Source organism: Lissotriton helveticus, chromosome 12, assembly GCF_964261635.1.
Source record: "Lissotriton helveticus chromosome 12, aLisHel1.1, whole genome shotgun sequence".
NCBI lineage: Eukaryota > Metazoa > Chordata > Amphibia > Caudata > Salamandridae > Lissotriton > Lissotriton helveticus.
Window position 1 is genome coordinate 728,794,218 of NC_136073.1, and position 21,157 is coordinate 728,815,374.

The 21,157-nt window shown below is 45.9% G+C and overlaps 1 protein-coding gene across 1 annotated transcript in view; it reads right to left on the bottom strand.

Annotated features, from left to right (window-relative positions):
- ITGA10 (integrin subunit alpha 10) overlaps positions 1–21,157 on the bottom strand; it is a 456,216-nt gene that overhangs the window by 41,185 nt on the left and 393,874 nt on the right. The window contains exons 19-21 of the mRNA XM_078670796.1: positions 10,771–10,856; positions 4,326–4,467; positions 2,559–2,651 (exon numbers count right to left, since the gene is read on the bottom strand). Of these exons, the coding sequence (XP_078526922.1) occupies positions 2,559–2,651; positions 4,326–4,467; positions 10,771–10,856 (321 nt within the window). The remainder of the gene's footprint in view (positions 1–2,558; positions 2,652–4,325; positions 4,468–10,770; positions 10,857–21,157) is intronic.

Here is a 21,157-nt window from a genome sequence, read left to right on the forward strand (position 1 = left end):
ATTCATCCTTTCTAAAGGCAGTTTACAAAATGCATTCCAATTAATGAAAGATAAGTGTGAATTTTGATGATTCTTCCATGTAAATCCTCTTTCTCACTGTTCTGTCCCAATATGAAGTCAGTATTCTATGGGATGTCAGCAAAGGTATGAGGAAATAGAAATATATATCTGAAACTCTAGAGAAACCTAAAATACGGAAGACAAAAACATACTCAAGGTTCTGTGTCTATTTAGCTGTGGTCTTATGTGCACCCTGCACTAAAAAGAAACTAATATTACAGTTTCTACTGTTGCTTATGTACAACAAGCAAATATGCATGCTAATGTATGTGTGTCACGATTCACTCCCTGTGCTCTTGTGTCCACCACCAGGGGGCTGATTTGTGGGGCTTTCCAGTGTTCTAATATGCCTCAAGACACTCCCCTGTATGCATATCCTGACTTCCAGGCATTTGGACATCATTTAGGAATTGACATCCATTCCCAATCCATGCCGGGTTTTGTGAAAGTCAGCCTGCTTAGACTTAAAGCCAGCCTACTCATGCCTGAAACTCCATTACCCAGAATTCCCTGCTCACTGCTTTGTCTCCACCCCTGCAGGCCAAGGATGGGTGGAGGAATTCAGCTCACCTGTGGCTGGCTACTGCTAGCCTGCTCATACCAGCTGCATGTGATTACTGTGAGCTCTTTTACCCGCATGCGTGCGGGCGGAATTCCGCCCGTACGCTGGGTTTTTAAAAAGCGCACTTTACGTGACGAGCTGGGCTCGTCATGAGCGTGCGAGGAGGCTACGCCATGACGAGCCCAGCTCGTCATGAGCGTCGAAGGGGTTAAGCCCCAGCTCCCTTCAGGCAAAGGTTGGTCATTGTAGGTGCTTACCGGTGAGACCAATCCTTGTTTCCAGAGTCCCCTGAGCTTTTGCTATTCTTGTTTCCAGTGTTTCCTGAGCTTTAATTATGCCTTGTTCCTGACCTGCTGCTGTTTTCCCTGTTCCTGAATTAGCACTGCCTGCAGTGCTACCCTGACCCCAGAGCCTTAGTATTCCTTGTTCCTGAACTGGAGCAGTTTCCCTTCTCCTGAATTAGCACTGCTTGCAGTGCTACCTTGTTTCCTGAGTTCCTAAGCTATAGCTATTCCCTGTACCTGAATTAGCACTGCCTGCAGTGCTACCTTGTTTCCTGAGTTCCTGAGCTATAGTTATTCTTTGTTCCTGGGCTTAGCTATTTCTTGTTCCTGATTTGCACTGCTTGCAGTGCTCTCTTGACTCCTTGTTTCCTGAGCTGTAGCTATGTTCTGTTTCCTTGAACCAGTATTGCCTGCAGTGCTATCTTGACTCCTAAGCTCTAGTAATTTCCCTGTTCCTGAACTAGCACTGCCTGCAGTGCTACCTTGACTCCTGAAGCTTTGGTAGTTCCCTGTTCCTGAACCAGCACTGTCTGCAGTGCTGCCTTGACTCATGAGCCTTAGCTCACTTCTTGTTCCTGCCCCAGCACTGCCTTCTCTGCTACTTTGTTTTCTTACTTCCTTAACCTGCACTATTCTAGTATACCCTTGTAGCCTCCCCTTCTGTATATCCGTTTCCAGTCCCTGCCTTGCTTCCCATTTCCTTGGTTCCAGTTCTAGTTTGCTGCCTTTCTATTCTGCTGTCTTACTTCTGTTACCTTGTATGTTTGTTACTTGCTTTCTGCCAAGTGTGCCCTGTCATTTCCTTCCTTTCCTGTTAAGCACTCCTCCTTGCTAGCTCCTTGTCTATTGTGCTTGTGTTTAGTTCTACCCCTTTGCTGTTACTGCCTTGGGTGTTCCTGTTTGATCGCCAGGATCCGTGGGCTCAGCCGACTACCTAGGTGGTGTTTCTTGTTCACTGTGAGTTTTGTCTTTGAGTTACATTTATAACATCACTATAGGTATAAGCTCCACAGACCCTGTCTTTGCATGCATATCCTACATGTCGGTGTTTGCAGTCAGAATCTGTAACAGCAATTGCGGGTAAGAAACTTACTGAGCTTCAGTCTTACCATGTGGAGCTCCTGAGTGCTTTACCCCACACCCCCCTTTATTGTTAATGTTGTATTATACATATGTCTTGCACGTCCGTCCTGGGTGTAGGTAGTCTGAATGCTAAATTGCCTTGTGAGTGCCCTTCCTTTCTGAGTCTTACCCATCTTGTTCACTTGTACAGGCTTCCCCTTTGGATCCCTTTTTCTCCTCGGACTTCCTGTATGATCCTGGGCAGCGCTGTACTCCTCCTTTCTGTGTACGTCTTCTACCCAGTTCCCAGTCCTTGTCCAAGTCCCTGACTGTGTTCCCCACATAGTCCCGGACAGTCTCTGACAATGTGTTTAATGTTACTAACACTGTAAAATGCTCTAGAAAGTGCTATAGTGAGTGAGGAAATTGCTAACCCTGATGAGACGGGAGAGAATTCCCACTTTTCTGAACACTAATGGAGTGAAGAATTACCATATTACTTGAAGAAAAATCTAAACCCAACTTAATGACCTTCTATAAGTGGTAACATGTTTAACAAAAGGTTATTGTTTGACATAATCACCTCTCACCTTTGCTTGAGATCTGAAGACAGGGTAACTTATGCTGCAGGACCTTGTGATATTGGTTAAGGCTGTGCATTCAACCTTTTGCTGTGGATCCCCCTGTGAAATAACACAAATTGTCAATTGTCTGAGTAGACAGTGGCAAGTAGATATAACTTGTGGATGAGTGAGGATCTACCGGATGCCACTAAACTCCTATTACATTTAAACATGAGACCAAAAGAGAAAAAAGTTTTTTTTTTAAAAAGAAAATGTAAAAATGTCACAGTAATAATGGTTGGAAAATCGGTCAAAATAGCACATATTCTTTGGCCAACAAAGAGAGGAAGGGCTGCCAGACAGTGGTAAATGATGTCGTGGAGTGGGTAAGAGTGGCTTGGATCCGCTCCATACCTAGTATATACCAGATTCTATGGAGCCAGCCCGTGTGTGTGGGACACCTAGGAGTGCCCCAGAGAGAAAGGATATGCTGAACCGCAGCCCCCAATGCTAACTCCATTTGTTTCCCTCTGATCGACTTTAGTGGGAATGTAAGTGCATTTGGGAGCCCTAGAAGTGTGTAAGCTGGGAAGCGGGGAATCTCTGTGTCAAAGTGTGTGTCTCGCATCACTCACCTATGTCTCACGGGCCTGAACAGCTTTGATTTCGGGGGAGTGAGAGGTACCGCAGCCCCCAATGCTAACTCCATTTGTTTCCCTCTGATCGACTTTAGTGGGAATGTAAGTGCATTTGGGAGCCCTAGAAGTGTGTAAGCTGGGAAGCGCGGAATCTCTGTGTCAAAGTGTGTGTCTCGCATCACTCCCCTATGCCTCACGGGCCTGAACAGCTTTGATTTCGGGGGAGTGAGAGGTATTCGGATACCAGAAGTTTGAAAGAGGCATGTAATTGTTATGTACCATACCTGCTGCTCATGAAAATTAATAAAACAAAGTTAAACAAAATAGCGCATTTTGAAGATTTCACCTCTGAGCTGCTTTTCATGTCAGTAGTGACTGCAGAGTATACCTCACGGATTGCTGCTGCTTGGAGGCTTGCATGCAATTATTAGAGGAAAGGATTGCCCTTGTTTCTGAGAAAATATAGATTAAGAGTTCATGCTTTCAGATTCAATTCTTGAGGGGCTCGGATCTGGTTCTTGGAAAGAACTTTGTTGAAACACATCTGTATTTTTAAACTTTGCTTTAATAAGAATGGTTTTGGAATTTTTTATACAGCTTGGACATACTTCTGCAGTAATTGATGATTTTATTTTTATTTACAGTTCTAAGTTCATATGTGAAAAAGACAAAATGCCAGTGTCAGATCTGAGAGGTTTTTTTTGCCTTAACTTAAAAATACTGATCATGTAAGTAAAATGCTGGCTAGTTGCTAACCCTTGTTGGGGACAACCAACAATTGAATGGTGCGGCAGATGCATGCTGTCTGTGCTATTTCCAGTTTATGAGTGCTTTGTTTCCACTGGGGCACCAATTACAAGCTGTGCATTTTCAACATTTATTTTTTCCATTTTTTTAAACAGTGTTTTTCTTTCCTATCATGGGCTAGGGGCACCTACATCCAACTAAATTAAAACAGACACCGTGGAGTCTGAAAGAACTGATGGAAGAAAAGTGCCAGTGGTTTTTAGTTAAAAATAATCAAAATGTAAAAAACCTTTGGATAGCTTCATGAAGTGTGGCTTAGTATGTTCTATAGCAACCTTGCATGTACCATCTATACTATTACCATACACCATACACAGATGAAGAACAAGAAGGAAGGCATAAAATGTACCTTGACAGACATGCTGGAAAAGTGTAGATTTTTGGTAAACCAAAGCTTCAGGCTGGTGTTGTAGGCATTTTCTTTTCTGTTTTCGAGGATAACGTCTAGGCTTACTTTCTTCTTACCACTCTGGACGATGTACGGCTTATGCCTAGAAAGTATTAAAGGGAAAATGTAATGGTAAATGCACATATAGATAGGTTATCTATTAGTACAACATATAAGCCAGTCCTGCTCTAGCCCATGCCGGTCCTCTTTGTGCACACAATGTTGAATTGGTCTGTACTGTCTCTGATATGTGCATTGCTTCCTAGCCAGTTTCATGCCATATAAGTGATGTGAAGAAAGACAGAAAAACATGTTAAGATTTTATTTGTTTTACATATTAATTTATATCTGAAATTTATCTTGTCCTCATCAGGTTTTAAAAGTTGATGAACCTAACCTAAAGTGACAAATGACTTAAACAAATTTCACTTTGTCATTATTTATTAAACAATAAAATGTGTGCTTTTTGGAGATTGATGGCTAGATGTGTCCTGATATGTAAAGATGGAGAATCTTCAGATGGTGTACTCACGTTTTCACAACAACGCATGACTGAAAATAGCGTAAATTATATTCCACATGTTTGAATATAATGGCTGCTATTTTGCTTCAGTGCTTGGGCTAGGAATTTGGCAACAGAAATAGGGCACAATTGATCGAACTGTTGGGATTATATAACAGCATATAAATGACAGCAGAATCCCATTTCCACCCAATTTCAGTCAACACTGGTATTTCCATTGGAGGGATGAAAGGCTTAGTCAACAGAGCACCCATACAATATTGGTCTGACCATTCATGCATACCCGCAATTGTCATCTGTTCACCTATCTGACCTGCATGTCTTTCCATCCTTTCTTCTTTCCCACTTGTTTATCTACAAACCAATTGATCAGTCAATTTCTTTATCATTATATCTCTATTTCTTTACATCTGTTTTCATGCCTATTTATTTTCCCACTTCTCTGTACCTGCCTATATTGCAACACACCTTGTGCAACAAGCTGGTATCAACCTACTGAAATGATCTGTTCATGATTGTGTGAAAACAAGCCATGGCTGAAGCTTTCTTCCAAATAAACCATGCTTCCTAATGGTTTGAATTGTTCTAATCGGAACCCCATCATTTGAGAATATCTTGCTACCTTATTTCTCCAGACACGGGGTGGAGAGTTCCTCTCTCATCGGCCTTGGGGCTAAATAAAATTGAGCGATTGATGCAACTTGCCAATTGCTTTCCAATTATTTAAGTCCTTGTATAATTGAACAGGATCTGATTTGTAATAATTTGAAGTTCATCATCTGAACAACACTGACCTTCCCAACATACATTGTGTAGTGGTCTGCGTAAAATTTTGATTTGTTAATTGCGCTTGAGGGTGCATTATAGGCTGGCAGTACCTGTTACAGGTCCTAGAGAGATTGGGGTTCAGGCCGAAATATTGCAGTTGGGTTCGCCTGCTCTATAGCAACCCATTGGGGATGGAAAAGGTTAATGGAATATCTATAAGTGAGTTTCTCCTTGCACGGGGGTTGCAACAAGGCTGCCTCCTTTCACCTTTGTTGTTCGCTCTGTGCCTACAGCTGTTGGGCGCTGTTTGAGGCTCTGCTTGGATGCGTCTGGCTACCAGGAAGTAACGGGTGTACAAGAAAAGGCATCACTCTACGCAGACAATATTTTACTGTATTTAACAAAACTGGTGACTTCCTTGCCAGAGGTACTGTTGATATTTTGTACATTCAAATTCCATGAAGGCTACAAAATTAACTGGGAGAAGTCGATATTGTAGAAGATGGGGTATTAGCCTACAACAGCGGAGCTCCTTTCGGAGGTTACGGCTTCCACAGACTGTTTCAGATACCTGGTTATCGAAATACTCAATGGTAGACTAGGTTTCTGGAACAGAACCTCGAGGTGGTCTATTAATGGTTCTAGAGGGATGCAGCCCGATGGCATCACCTCCTGTTGTTGATTCTGGTTAGAGCCACCTAAATTAAATGATCCCGCTATCCAAATTCTTATACGTCCTCCAAAACCCTCCCTGGATCGTGCCCTCTTTAATAAAATTAAAGGTTCCCTGCGTACCCTCCTTTGGGTTGGCAGGAACCCCCCCAGGTGGCACTCTGTACCCTGTATGGATCACTGTATAAGGGCAGGAATGCCCTGGCATTCCTCAGAGTGTACTACTAGGTGATCACTTACAGGCAGTAAATGAGTGGGGCTATGCACTGAGGGATGATCCGGCAACGAGGGCATAAAGGTATCGGATGGAAAAGAAATCTCAAATAAATTATATTTATGGGGTATCCTCCCGACACCCCTTATTGGAACTGGTGAAGAACGCTCTGGAGTCTTGGGATAAGGCAATAAGTCAAAACAAAGGTTCACTTGGTTAGTTTTCAAAGTACATTATCTGTAATTTATGCCACACTCATACTAAACATACCACTATCACCAGAAAATGTCACCAGTTCACCAAAGCCAATATACAAAGGTTTTAGTCACAAAATTCCAATTAAAAAGATCATATAAAATCCAAGAAAAAAAATCTAATATAGCATAATCATACATATACAATACATTATGGGAGAGTATACTTAGACATTCGAATTTTGTCATATATAGCACTAATCCAACAGTATTCCGTGGTCAAACCATCAATATGTAATTGTCAAGATCGGGTTAGTGGGGGACTACAGTTCCTGGCATGCCCTGGGCCAGAACTACTGTTCCAATGATCCTCCGCGACGGAACGCATTCTCGCGAGAGAACATTTAAGGAAGTCGGCGGCAGGGAACCGGCGTCGGGAATTCCTTCTGAGTACTGGCTATCCGTGATTCGTTTAAGGAGCTGTGTCGGTGCGGTAAGGGTGCTTGCACCACTGGGCTTTTCAGCGGGATCGCTGAATTCAGAAAGTGTCAGGATCTGGGCTCCCTTCGCGCCTGCCTAGCCTATGAACTACAACTCCCATGCTGAACTACAACTCCCATGAGCCTTGGTACCAGGAAGCTACTGCGCGTAATTCTGATTGTTCCGGGTCCTGTTGAGGTCCGCAGGTTCGGGGCTTGAGGCGTCGCTTGGCTGTTCCTGCCTCGCTGTTTGGAGGCGTTCCTGATCCCCTCTAGTAGCTGTGGGTGAGTGATTGTCCTATGGCCCCCTCGTTAGGCAACGGAACCTTGTGTGTCGGCCGACCACACGTTACCGTTGTTCTTCCTTCTTCACATGTTCTCGGGGCCCCGAGAGCATCAGCGCGGCTGCGCTAATATTGTTCCAGAACGCGTAGTGCAGGCTGGCCACGCGTGTCTGCATCGCTCCTCCTTGATATCGACAGAGCGCGGAACATAGTGGTGGCTGCCACATGTTACCGTGTTCTCCATTTCCTTTCTGCTAAGAGCGGAGCGCTGTGTGTCGGCTGGCCACGCGCTCCGTTAAATGATTAATCATTTCTTCGTTTGTAGCGGAGCAAGGTGTGTTGGTCACCCACATGCTGCCGTGATTCCTTAGATTTAATGGATTCCCATATTTAGTGAATTATCGTGGTGTCTGCCACTATATACTGTTCATTTGCGTTTGGTGGGGATTCTACCTCTGGCACATTTCCTTTTCCAACAAGCTGGATATGGTGTTACAATATTCCAGGTGTTGAAGAACTTTGGTGTACTTTGCCTGTGCTGTGCTTATAAGTAGCTACTGACGTTCAGTGGTTATATACAGGTGGAGAGAGCTAAGACGCCTTCCTTTGTTTTCCCTGTTTACTCTGCTGGGTATAAATAGACTCTGTGGAACGTAATCTTGACAGAAAGACTGTGGTTTTGTGTTTGGTTTTTGGGAACTGCTGGGTGTTGGATTTTGTCTCGGTCGGCATTTTCGGCCGACGGAGAAAAGGAGGTTTTGGAAGCCTCTCAGGAAACTGTTACTGCAACTGACCTTTTGTTATTTGGAGTGCAATCATATACTTTGGTGATTGGGATTGTTTGTTCAGAGGATGCTACCCCCATCCATATAAGAGGCATTATATGGATCTTGGATTTACTTGTGATCCAGGGGTCTACAGTTATTTCTTTTCGTTGGATTGGATGTCTATTTCCTAATGTGCCAGCGTGCATTAAACTGTGTATTGGTGTTAACTACATATTATACCTCTTCTATTTAACAGGGGATTTTGGAGGTGTATTGCTTGCACTCTAACCCCTGTGAAGCATTATAGAGGTATACTTAGGTAGGTTCTGGTATCTGTGATATATGTGATCAGTGTGACCTCCTGAAATGATACGGACATATATCCTTTGACTATTCCATGCCTTTTTGTATTATTTGTAGCTACACCGCAACAACTCCACGCTACCAGATACCTCTGAACATCTACGAGGTTTATTTATTCCTTTACAGGTATAACCAATAGATGTATGCCTAATATGTAAATCGGTAGCATTGTTGAAGAATTGTAGTTTCATGGGTGTGCTCTGTTTATGTCTGTCAGATCTCCCTCCCCGCTGTCCCCTTCCTTTCCTTCCCTGATCCTTTCCTTTTTTCCCCTCGCTTGATCTTCTCAATGCTCTATGCCATCACGGCAATTCAGGTGTTGGGTCGATCTAGAGGTGGGCGTACTATTCAACAAACCGATCCTGAGGACGATATTATAACAGTAATATTGCTCTATTGACCAGGACAAATTTGATTTAGGCAATTGTTGCAGCAGCGAGACGCGTTTGGGTGGATTCAGTTGTTCCAACGACCTTCTTCAGGAAGAAAAACTTTATATCTCCCAATGCATTCAATCAGAAATTATGATGAATTATCTGGCACTCCTCATGGGGTCTGGCTCCTCAAGGTGAAGCAACAACAATACAATTTTTTGTTGTATCCAAAATGATTTAAAAAAGACTCTCTCTGTGAGCCTTATATCAGATGATGGAAGCAAATGTGCACATTTTCCACACGATATTCTGGGATTCAAAAATCTCCAAATTTGTAGATCTTCTAGCTACAATACTCTTCTTTAGATGGAGACCATGTGCCAGTATTGCATGAGCTCCCGATGCCCTTCAGTCGCTGATGGATACATGGATGGGTAAATTGGGTGGTGGGTCAATATGGGTGACAGTATAAAGAAATGAGGTACCAGTCAAGCTCCACAAGGGTTGCCCATTGGTTTTTTCAAATATACATCATGTACAAATGTTTTGTACACTGGAAAACAGAGATTGTATTGCAATTGCATTTATAGAGCTCTTACTACCCCATACAAGGCGTTGGATCGCTTTTTCGGCGAGTAGCATGCTATTCGGGAAACCATAAAGGATTAGTGGTGAATTAGTATAGTGAAATATGAAGGTAATTTGAGTGGGGGATATGTTAGTCAGTTGTTTGGATTAAGAAGGATAGTGGAGGGATAGAAGAGGGAAAAAGGTTTGCACTTATATATCACTTGTTACCCCTGATGGGGTGTTGAAGCTCTTTTTTAGCAAGTAGCACACTACTCCAGAACCCATAAAGGATTAGTGGTGAATTATAATTTATCACAATGAGAGAGAAAAACAGTTAAGACTGCGAGTGCGGTCAAATAGGTAGTAACATAGGTAACCCCTTATCTTAGGAACATTGGAAATTCAAGAGTGTAAGAATGGTGAGGGTAAAGTGGCATGGCTTGTTTCAGTAATCTGGAATGTGCATGTCCTTTGGTGTCTTTCTGTCACTGGTGTTATATCATGATATGTCTACGGAAACTGTAGTTCTCCATTCTGACTATGCTAAAAGTGTGCTGGTGCAAGTGGTGACAACTGGCACTCATTTTCGGTGAATGGGACTTTATCGACTGAGGCAGAGCAATGAAAAGCAGAAAAGAGAAAAAGAGGAAGGAAGAGAAGGATATGAAAACAGTAACAAATGGGAAATGCAGCGCTGGGAAAACCCTGAAAAATGAGATAAAGAGAGAGAAAGTGCAGCTGGTGGATGAAAGAGGCATGAAGTGGAATCAAGTCTAAGCCACCTTGCTATTTGACAACCACATCATTGTCAGCATTGATGGTGGGCTCCCAAAAAACCTTTAGGCCTTTCTTCTTATTTGTGTGTTACATAATGAGCCCAGTGTGCTGACTGAGAGTGTGGTGTGTGTATGCTTCTGTACTGAGACTTGTTCTCTTTGGGTTATTTATCCTGTCAGTGGCTGTGGGAGGTAATATAGGAATGATGCAGTGGGGCATGTGTGGGACAAGTCTTATATGTCACTTCTTTACATTTAAGGCTTCAAACTGACTTGTGGTGTAGAACCAGTTTTTATCCTCCTTGGTTACTAACACTATATCAGAGATGATGAAGCAAAATAATGGCCACGGGTGCAAGAATTGTCTCCCTTCCCCTGTCCACCCAGCCAACCTCTCCTTCACCACTCATAGCATTACTTACTTGTTTCCCACAATGTCCATGTTCGCCTTCAGAACCAAATCAGTGACGCATTCTTCATCTTCCCCACAGTCTTTAAAGAATGGGACCTGAAATGGAAGGAGATGGAAAAACCTTCTGAAAGGAGGCAGACACTTCATTGATGTATTGGTAACTACCTTGGCCTTTGAACGAAGGCCTTGTTAATGAAGGTGGACACAGAATTGATGCAATGAAAGATGTCTTGACTGAGACCTTGTCAATTAAGATGCCACCCTAAAAAGGTACCCCTATATTAAAAAAATATAAGCCAATTATCAATGGGCAGTGTGATTTGCAGTTCAGGAACCATAACAGCTCTTTAAAGGAAGAGCGTCTCAGGGCGAGAAGCTCTTGAGGTGTTTTGTCATTACATTGCATGGTACCAACACTTTAGCCAGAGCATATTTAAAAGCGCTGAGGGTGAGGTTTAAAAGCAAAGCTATAGGAATAGGCAGTTTGTTTTGTTTTGTCACTCACTATTTGTAAACATATTAGTGAGGGACTTTCCTCCAGGGCATGATTTGGAACAGAACCATGACTGAGGAGCTAGTGGACTGTGGAAACTGCAGGTCTTGCTACAGACAGTTTATTTTGTTACAGAGTGCCATTACCTGTACATCTCAACATAGAACTTTAAAGTTGAACATTAACTCCTTGGACATCCGTAATTAAGATTAGACAGAATCATCAGGTGAGTAGATTTAGAACCTTGAGCCACCAGTCAAGTAGGAAAAGTAGCTCTACCTGAAGGTATATGGTCATCGTCCAGGGTAGTTCAGCATTTCGGTTAGACTCTTCAACATCGTGAAAGAGCTCTCCAACCCCAACGCCGGAAACAACGACATCACCCCGTCGCAAGACCTCTGCAACTCCCTCGCGTCCTACTTCCACAACAAGATCGCGGACATACACAACAGCTTCAGCAACCAACCAACGGAAGCCACAACCGCAACAACGCCACCCACCACCACCCTCCGCACCTGGACTCCGATCAGCACCGAAGACACCATCCGCACAATGAACTCCATCCACTCCGGATCTCCGACCGACCCCTGCCCTCACCACGTCTTCAACAAGGCCGACGCTGTCATCGCACCCCACCTGCGGGACATCATCAACACCTCCTTCGACACCGCCACCTTCCCTGAGAGCTGGAAGCACGCCGAACTCAGCGCCCTTCTCAAGAAACCCACAGCAGACCCCACCGACCTCAAGAACTACCGTCCCATCTCGCTCCTCCCGTTCCCGGCCAAAGTCATCGAGAAGACCGTCAACAAACAACTGGCCGCCTTCCTCGAGACGAATGGATCCCTCGACCCCTCACAGTCTGGCTTCCGAGCGAACCACAGCACCGAGACCGCCCTCATCGCTGCCGCCGATGACATACGAACTCTGATGGACAACGGAGAAACAGCGGCCCTCATCCTCCTGGACCTCTCCGCGGCTTTCGACACTGTCTGCCACCGCACCCTAGTACAGCGCCTCGGCAACATCGGAATCCAGGACAAGGCACTGGAATGGATCACCTCCTTCCTCGACGGAAGAACACAGAGAGTCCGCCTACCACCGTACAAGTCAGAGGCCACCAAAGTCATCTGCGGCGTCCCCCAGGGATCCTCACTGAGCCCCACCCTCTTCAACGTCTACATGAGCCCCCTCGCGGCCATCGCACGCCAACACAACCTCAACATAATCTCCTACGCCGACGACACCCAGCTGATCCTCTCCCTGACCAACGACCCCGCCGCCGCCAGAGCCAACCTGCACGAAGGGATGAGAGAGGTAGCCGAATGGATGACGACCAGCCGCCTGAAACTGAACTCAGACAAGACGGAGGTCCTCATCCTGGGCTCCTCGCCCTCCGCCTGGGACGACTCCTGGTGGCCCCCCGCCCTGGGCACCGCACCCAAACCGACGGACCACGCACGCAACCTGGGCTTCATCCTGGACTCCTCCCTCTCCATGACCAGACAAGTCAACGCCGTCTCCTCGTCATGCTTCAACATCCTGCGCATGCTACGGAAGATCTTCCGGTGGATCCCCACCAAGACGAGGAAGACAGTCACCCAGGCCCTCGTCACCAGCCGACTGGACTACGGCAACGCCCTCTACGCCGGAACCACCGCCAAGCTCCAGAAGAGACTCCAGCGGATCCAGAACGCCGCGGCCAGACTCATCCTCGACATCCCCCGACGCAGCCACATCTCCGGACACCTGAGAGACCTGCACTGGCTCCCGGTCAACAAGAGAATCACCTTCCGCCTCCTCACCCACGCGCACAAAGCCCTACACGACCAAGGCCCGAGCTACCTCAACAACCGGATCAACTTCTACACTCCCACGCGCCTCCTCAGATCAACCAGCCACGCCCTCGCCGCCGTCCCCCGCATCCGAAGAGCGACAACAGGAGGAAGGTCCTTCTCCTACCTGGCTGCCAAGACCTGGAACTCACTCCCGCCCGACCTGCGCCTGACCCAAGACCACCTCTCCTTCAGGAAGAAGCTCAAGACCTGGCTGTTCGAGCAGTAACGGCACCCCCCCTTCCCAGCGCCTTGAGACCCTACGGGTGAGTAGTGCGCTCTATAAATGACTTGATTGATTGATTGATTGACTAGAGTCTGAATAGTTCGGTTTTCATGAGTTTCCTGAAAAGTAGGTGGTTGGGTTCGTTCTCAAGGAGTGGTAGAGGGAATTCCATTCTTGAGTTTTGCACCTAAGAAATTTGCAGAACATTTTGTTTGTTCCAACGAACATTGATGAATTTATTAAGAGGACAAAGACCATAGATTTCAAGTCGAGGTGCAGCGTTGGGCAGGTTTGTGCAGGAATTTTGTTCCTTTTTCAAAGAAAGCCTTCACAGATGGTGAAGACCAACTTGAAGTTAACAGTGACTTTGCCTGGTATTCATTGAAAAGCTTTCTTAGCAGGCCTGATATATTCTGGATGCCTGGTTTTATAGTGGCTGTAACCTGGAGAGGTTACAAACCTCTAACCTGGTTTTATAGTGTTTGTAACCTGGAGAGCACTTTGGAGAGGTCAGTGTAGATGAATTTGCAATAGTTCAGGAGAGACCTGGAGAGGGCTCTCCTCAGTTCCACTTGATCATCAGAATTAAATGTGAAGGCAAGGCTCCAAACATTTCCAATTGATAAAGGATAGGTTCAATGCCTGAGGACCAGTCAAATGGAACTGAGAGAGCTCTATTTTTTCTCTTTGCAATCATCCCTGGTACTATCCAGTTGAAGACAGTGACACCATTCTTTATCTAGTCGGATGTGGTCCACACTTCTGGTGACATTAGCAGTGCTTGTGTTGCTATCAGACTAGAAATGGATTTCTTTGTCATCTGATTATACTTCTACATCTATTTGGTACTGCTCGAGAAGTTGTTCCAGTCCCATACAAGCCTCACATAGAAGTTGCACAAGAGGAACAATAGAGGTGAACAAAGGGGAACACTGCAGGATACTGCAGTGAATGGCATTTTGCTTTTTGGACAATGGTTGTAGAGGAAGGATTTACCCAAGACAGAGCAAAAACCACTGTTGCTGGTCAGTTGTATAAGTCTGTTGAATGTTTTGTGTTACTCAGCAATCATAATCTCTGAAAAAGGCAACAAATATGAGGTTGTTTTCTTATATTTATTGAGAAGTGCAGATCCTCCCACATATCTGCTATAGCTATTTCAGTGTCTGTTGTAGTGTGCGTTTGAACCCAGATTGGTAGCTGTGCAGGTAATGGTTTACTTCCACAGAGTCTTGGGTCTACCACAACACTTAGTATCTTGCTTAGGTATATAAGGTAAACATAGGCCTGTATTTTGAAAGGATCTTGGGTCAGGGTTTGGCTTCTAAAGATGTCTGGTTGTGATGACATGTTTAGATGGTTAGGTTTGACTTTTGAACAAAGGAAAGCATTGATGATGACTATAGCCTGAAGTGCAAGAAAAAGGGGGAATTGTTTTGGGCATGAGGCTGACCACAAGTACATTGGCGAACTAGATGCTTTTAGTTTGGTAGATAGCTTTAATGTTAGAAGAGGGTTCTGATCCTCTAATCCACCCAGATTTTTCAATTTTTGATCACCTGTTTTCTGAACATTTTATTCTGGGAGAGCCTCATAACCGGTGACTCACCCATGGTAAAATGGAATGTTTATCGCCAGTGCCTGCCTTTTAATATAAGGCTGATGTGACGCAGCAAAGGTAAAAGAGACTTGACTGGTTACTCGTGAACATGTGTGCACACGTATGAGGGCTGAGCTTTGGAGACTCCTGTTGTACACAGCTCATCAACTTTGTCCAGGCAACCTGGCACAGAAGGGACTCTGCAGGGTTGGATATTGACCTTGGATATGCCTTATAATGTTGGTGTACACAGATAGGGAAAGTCAATATAGCCTTATAGCCCGCCGTAGCGGGCTATACCGGCTAATAAAGGCCCGCTGAATCGTTTTCGGCGAGGGACTTTAACGAAACAGCGGGACTTTAATAGCCGTATAGCCCTGCTACGAAGGGCCATAAGGCTATTAGAACATTCTGCCACTAGAGGGCAGAATGTTCTAACAAATTAAACAAAGGGTTCTCAAAGCTCGAGTGGATATAAATCCCCTCGAACTTCGAGAAGCCTTTGTAGAACATTGGAATGTTGCTCTGCGGGCCTTTACCGGCCCGTAGAAGCAGGGAGAACTCCATTGTCTGCAATGGAGCTCCCAACATTCCAATGTTCTAATGTGCTTTACTGTCTGGTCTGCAGTGACTCTCCATTATACACTATAGGGGAAACTACCTTAGAGTGTAGCTCCGCTTCCCCTTGGCCCAAAGACACTAGGGTCACACTAATGTACAGCGTAACCTGTCTGAAAAGAATAATTCTGTAAAGCCCAAAGTCATATCTGTACAGCTTACGAGTCATCCAGAAATTTCATGATTCTCTGTCTCAGTTCAGGATCAGAGCCCAGGCCTTTTGCCACCCTGCGGCTGGGTTAATTACTTTTCTCTCCAGCAGCAGGACAAAGGCAAGGAAAGGCTGGGCATCTGTGCAAGAAAGGAGAGAACCCAGAGAAACAGTAAAGTGAAAGGTTGGCACAGGGAGCCAGTGAAGCTAGCTTCCTGCAAAGTTCATCCCGTCTGAGGCCAGAAAACCTGGGGAAAGTGTTTCAGGAGGCCAGGGCTCGCCTCCAGGAGCAAAACCAGACAAATATCACCCAAATCTGACTAATGGGGTCCGAGTTATGGCTGTTTGAAACTGGGCAACCTATCACTTTTTCGAGCTGGCACGTGGTGTGTGGGCCTCTGTCGCTGTAAGTAATCTTGCCTCCAGGGTGGGCCAGGGCACAGAGACTGCCCCAAGATCAGGAAAAAGACAGGGAAAGGGCTGTTGCGAGAAGTGGGTCGGGGCCCAGGACATCTCCCTGTGTCCAAGAAGATAAATTGCAAGGGAGTGCCATCGCAGTCCCCTGCGAAGTTGGAAGGGAGCCCAGGACCCCATCCCTGGACCCTGGAAAGAAGGAGGAAGTGAGCGAGCGCCGTTGCTCACCCCTTGCAAGAGTGAATGGGCCCAGGACCCCAACCTGAGGCCTCGATAAGTAAAGGTACGGGGGAGTGCCATCCCCTCTACCTGTGCCCATCACATAGCTGCACACCCAGTCTGCTGGAGCGGGCAGGGACGAAAGGACTGCCGGCTTCTGTGACAGCATGCAGTAGTGTGGTTCATGCAGGGAGCAGGCTTGGGGCAGTCTGGGGTGGACTCCTAAGGCTGTCCCACTGCGAGAGAGCATGCAGGGTGCCCAAGTGGGACTGGGCACCCCAAAGCAAAGAGAGGGGCCGATGCACAATGCCGCGTAGCCCCAACAAAAGGGGCAGAAGACAATGAAATAAAGGTAAAACTAAGGAAAAAGGAAGATGCAGGTCTCCCTAGTGCAGCAGGAGAACCGCTGCTAAAACATGCACAAGGAAGAGCAAGGAGCGCCCCATAAGGCCCAGTGGGGCCAGGCACATTTTGTAAAGAAAAACCCTTGTTTTGGCTTTTTGGTGGACCCAGGAGAACAGGGTCATCGCCAACATATGGCAAAAATGCAGGGGGAGCTGCAGGAGCAGTGGAGCCTCCCTCAAAAGATTCCCAGAGTCCCCACCCTAAATTGGGTGGGACTCAAAACGGATGACTCCTCAAGGGTTGCAAAGGAGTTTTATGCACTCCCCAGGCTGGAGGTTTTGCTTCACAGTGGGTAGCTTTGTGCCATCTAGGTGCAAAACTATGTCTACAGTGCTTGTCGCCTGAAGTGTATTGACACCCTCTAGGGGGTCAAAGGAATGAATCGCATGTTTAGGTAATTATAAAGGTGATGCATCCTTTACGGTCTATGGGGCTGATTACGATGGCTGTAGAAACGACCGCTGACAGTCAGGATTTTAGCGGCCGGAGTTCACATCACCAACTCAGATCCCAATGGTGCAGAGGTTGGAGTTGCAGTCCTGAATGGTGATGATGCCGAACCAGGCACCGCTGGTGGTGCTGCAAGACGGCGGCATGTGCTGCAGCCTTTTACATTGGCCGCAGCATGCCTCGGTTCCAACAGCTTTGTGACCGCCAGCCTAGCGGTTGCATCGAAAAGCAGTGGTCAGACCGCCACCTACATGTCGGGCGGTCTCCTGATCGACGCAATAGTGGTCAGCGGTCCAACTGACTGCCATTGTAATCAGGCCCCATGTAAGTGAATGTCTAAAATTGCAGTGTTGTGATTATAGGGGTCATGGTATAATTGCGTTTTCCATGTTCCAAGTTAGTTAACAGCTACCAGATCCCTCAGAAAAGCATATACAATATTCTTGCAAATGCTTTATTTAAATAATGAGATTGACAGCCACTTGTAATCTACATTTGCATGCACTATTGCTAGTATTAAGTGCTCTCAGTCATCGTTATATGTAATTGTTGCATTTATTCCTGTGACGAGATGCTTGTTGAGAAAATTAGGTTGACAGCCACTTGCTTTGGTGCCATTATTAAGTGCTCTTACTCCAAGTTATCTTCAATCTTTCCATTTAGGGACAAGTTAATGTCTAGACATGTGGTTTGAGGAATCAGACCCCTCTTTGAGAGAGGCAAGGATGTTTACACAATGTCATTAAGAAGTATTTCCATCAGCTTGTGTATATTTGTAAATTGCTGCATAGTAATAAGTAGTGTGTGTGTAATAAATGTACTTTTTTTCTCTCTCAAAAGAAAAAGCACAGACCAGTGGAAAATCATTTATTAACTGTTATTATTTATTTTTTAACAGTGATTACTAGCCCACACCATCTCCCTTGAATAGACCTTGGACTGCTCTGCTTCGCTACCCAATGAGAGTCAAGATGCCAGTCTGACATGACAGAAAATCTCTTTGTTATGCTGAATTCTCTACTTTAAGAACATTCATCGATAGAAATCATATGGGTTGACAGCTGTGCAAGTAACAGAGCTGGGATGTCAATTGTAGGTGCCACGTAGCCCCATACCACATGTGCTACTTTAAGATAGTTTTTTTTCTCTCCCAAATACACTCTGCGTGATGTGAATTAAATACACAGATCTGTATGTTATGTTATGTTATGTTATGTTAAAAGCACTTGTTAAGCGCTCGTACACTGACGGTTTCATGGCGCTCAGATGAGGATCAAGGCAGTGAACGGGGAGAACGCTTAATCAGTATATGCTTGAATGAACAACAAGGTCTTTAGCTGTTTTCTGAACTGGGCTGAAGAAGTCAGAGACCTTATCTCAGCCGGGAGAGAATTCCAAAATTGTGGTGCTAAGACTGAGAACCTTAGTTCGCTATACTTCTTCCGTTTGGCTGATGAAACTTCCAGTAAATTCAAGTGGGAGGATCTAAGGTCTCGAGAGGGAATGCAGTGGTGTAGACGAGCCGAGATAAAAACCAGACCATTACAATGTAGTGCTTTAAAGATGGTGCAACCCATCTTAAACGCGCAGCACTTAATCTCTGGGAGCGAGTGAAGGCTTTTCATTAATAGGCTAACATCATGCCCTTTAGGCTGATGAAAAATCCGCCTGGCCGCCTGGTTCTGGACTAGTTGGAGGCGCTTCAGTTGGTATGCCGGAATGCCGACATACAATGAATTGGCGTAATCCAAGCGAGAAATCACTACGGCTAGAGTGACCAGAATCATTGCTTCCCTGCTCAAGAATCTACTTATCTTCTTTATTCTTTGCAGCTGAAAGAAGCAGGCAGAGACAACTGAGCTGATCTGGGCCTTCATGGACAAGTCATTACTGATAATAATCCCCAAGCTTTTAGAAGTGGCACCTGGCTTAGGGGGTTTGCCCAATTTAGGGGGCCAGAAGTTGAAATGCCAAGGATTTGATGACTCACCCGTAAGAATCAGCTCAGTTTTCTCCGGGTTCAGCTTCAACTGGTTGTTGTTCATCCAGTCGCTTATGAAGACCATTGTGTCTTGAACATTGGACTCGGATGAAGCAGGTGAATTAATGTTTAACACCAGTTGAAGGTCATCTGCGTAGTTAAAAATTCCAGCATTCCTTTTCCTCAAAGAACGAATTAAAGGAAGAAGGTAGAGATTAAAAAGGAGCGGGGAGAGAGAGGAGCCCTGAGGAATCCCACAGGTAATGTCTCTTTTGTTGGAGGAAAAATTAGCGAGGCGCACCGCTTGGGACTGATTGCTCAGAAAGGAGGAAAGCCACTTTACGGCCAGACCCTGAATTCCTGCATTGCTGACACGGTCGATCGGGATACCATGATCAACCATGCCAAAAGCTGCAGAGCGATCCAAGAGAATCAGGGCCTGGGTAGTACCTGTATCTGCCCCTCCTCTGAGCACATCCATGACAGTAAGAATGACCGACTCGGTCGAGTGTGCACGTCGGAAACCAGCTTCGTGGGAATCCAAAACCTGAAAATGTTCGACAAAGGAGCTAAAGCAGTTAGCTGCATACGCCTCTAAAACTTTTCCCAGATAGGGCAGCAAAGATATAGGACGATAATTACTGAGAGCCGATGGATCGGCACCCGGTTTTTTCAGGATTGGGATAATTTCTGCCGTTTTAAAAGAATCCGGGACAATACCATGCTCAAGCGAGTTTTTTTTATTTTTTTTATTAAAACCTTTATTGAGGCAAGAAGGAAGTACACAGCTGTTGTCTTCTACATCCTGCAATGTGCAGGCCGGCAGCAATCATGAAGATTTTAATACATAGTATTGAGTAAGAGGATCATATCTGACACAGCAAGCCGCCTACAACCCTTCTGGGCCGGCCGCGTAAAGGACTATCAGGAGCCGTGGTCGGTAGCATTCAATAATGGTAGAGGTCACAAAATACACATATCAGAGAATGCATGAGGTTTTCGAATTTTCTTTTTCTTCCCCCCCCTCCACCACCATGTATGAACAACAAACAACTACAACTTAATCCTGTTACCCTGTTATCTAGTGTACCCAGTGTGTCTGGTCTGCCCTCCTCGACCCCTCCTTCCCGTATCTTGCGGAGAAAAGGGGAACACCCAGGCCTCAGAGCGAGTCTCCTGTGTCCAATGGCCCTGGCTGTGAGACCACACGTTAACGCTCCTCATCGTGTGGAGAAGCGTGTGGTTCGGGGAGGAGGGAGCTGTGGGGAGGCATAGTCAAGCCAAGCAGCTGGAGGACGGGGTGTGGACAGTAGCCCGTGTGCGAGGATCGTGCCTGTCAGGAATCGTGGATAGGCTATATGTGACCCCTATACGATGTGGATTGTCGTGGAACCCCACATGCTCAGTTTGCCAGGCGGGGGAGGAGATGTGTGTTATTCATACCTTACGGGCACGCTGAGCGTTATGGAGTGTAGTGCAAGTGAGTCACCGGGCTAGGGGCACGGTTTGTGGGACATGTCGCAGGTACGGTACATGGATAAAATCGGGAGTTACAGGCAGCATGTATTACGGAGTGTCTGGCTGTTCAGCGGCTTGGAGACGCAGGAGGTATGCAGTGCCTGGACCCCATATGTCTTTGGGCCTTGATTTCTGTGGCAGGAGTTCTGCATAATTATGCAGTTGGTCCTGCCAAGTGGACATTGTCGTGATCCAGTCCTTAAACTTGGGTGCTCTGCCACGACCCCAGCGGCATGCCACCTGTCGCTTCGCGAGTAGGATCCCTAAAGCAAAAAAGTTACGGTGCGTTTGCAGCGCTGGGCACGCCTGTCCCAGCAATGCAATCTTCGGACAAGGTGACGCAACCACCCCAACCATGTTAGACATAGCCGCGAATACCTCCTCCCAGTAAGCCGCTACCTTGGGGCATGTCCACGCAAGGTGGAAAAAATCCGCACCCTCCTCCTTGCATCTAGCGCATTTATCATCTTCTCGGAGGCAGAAGCGG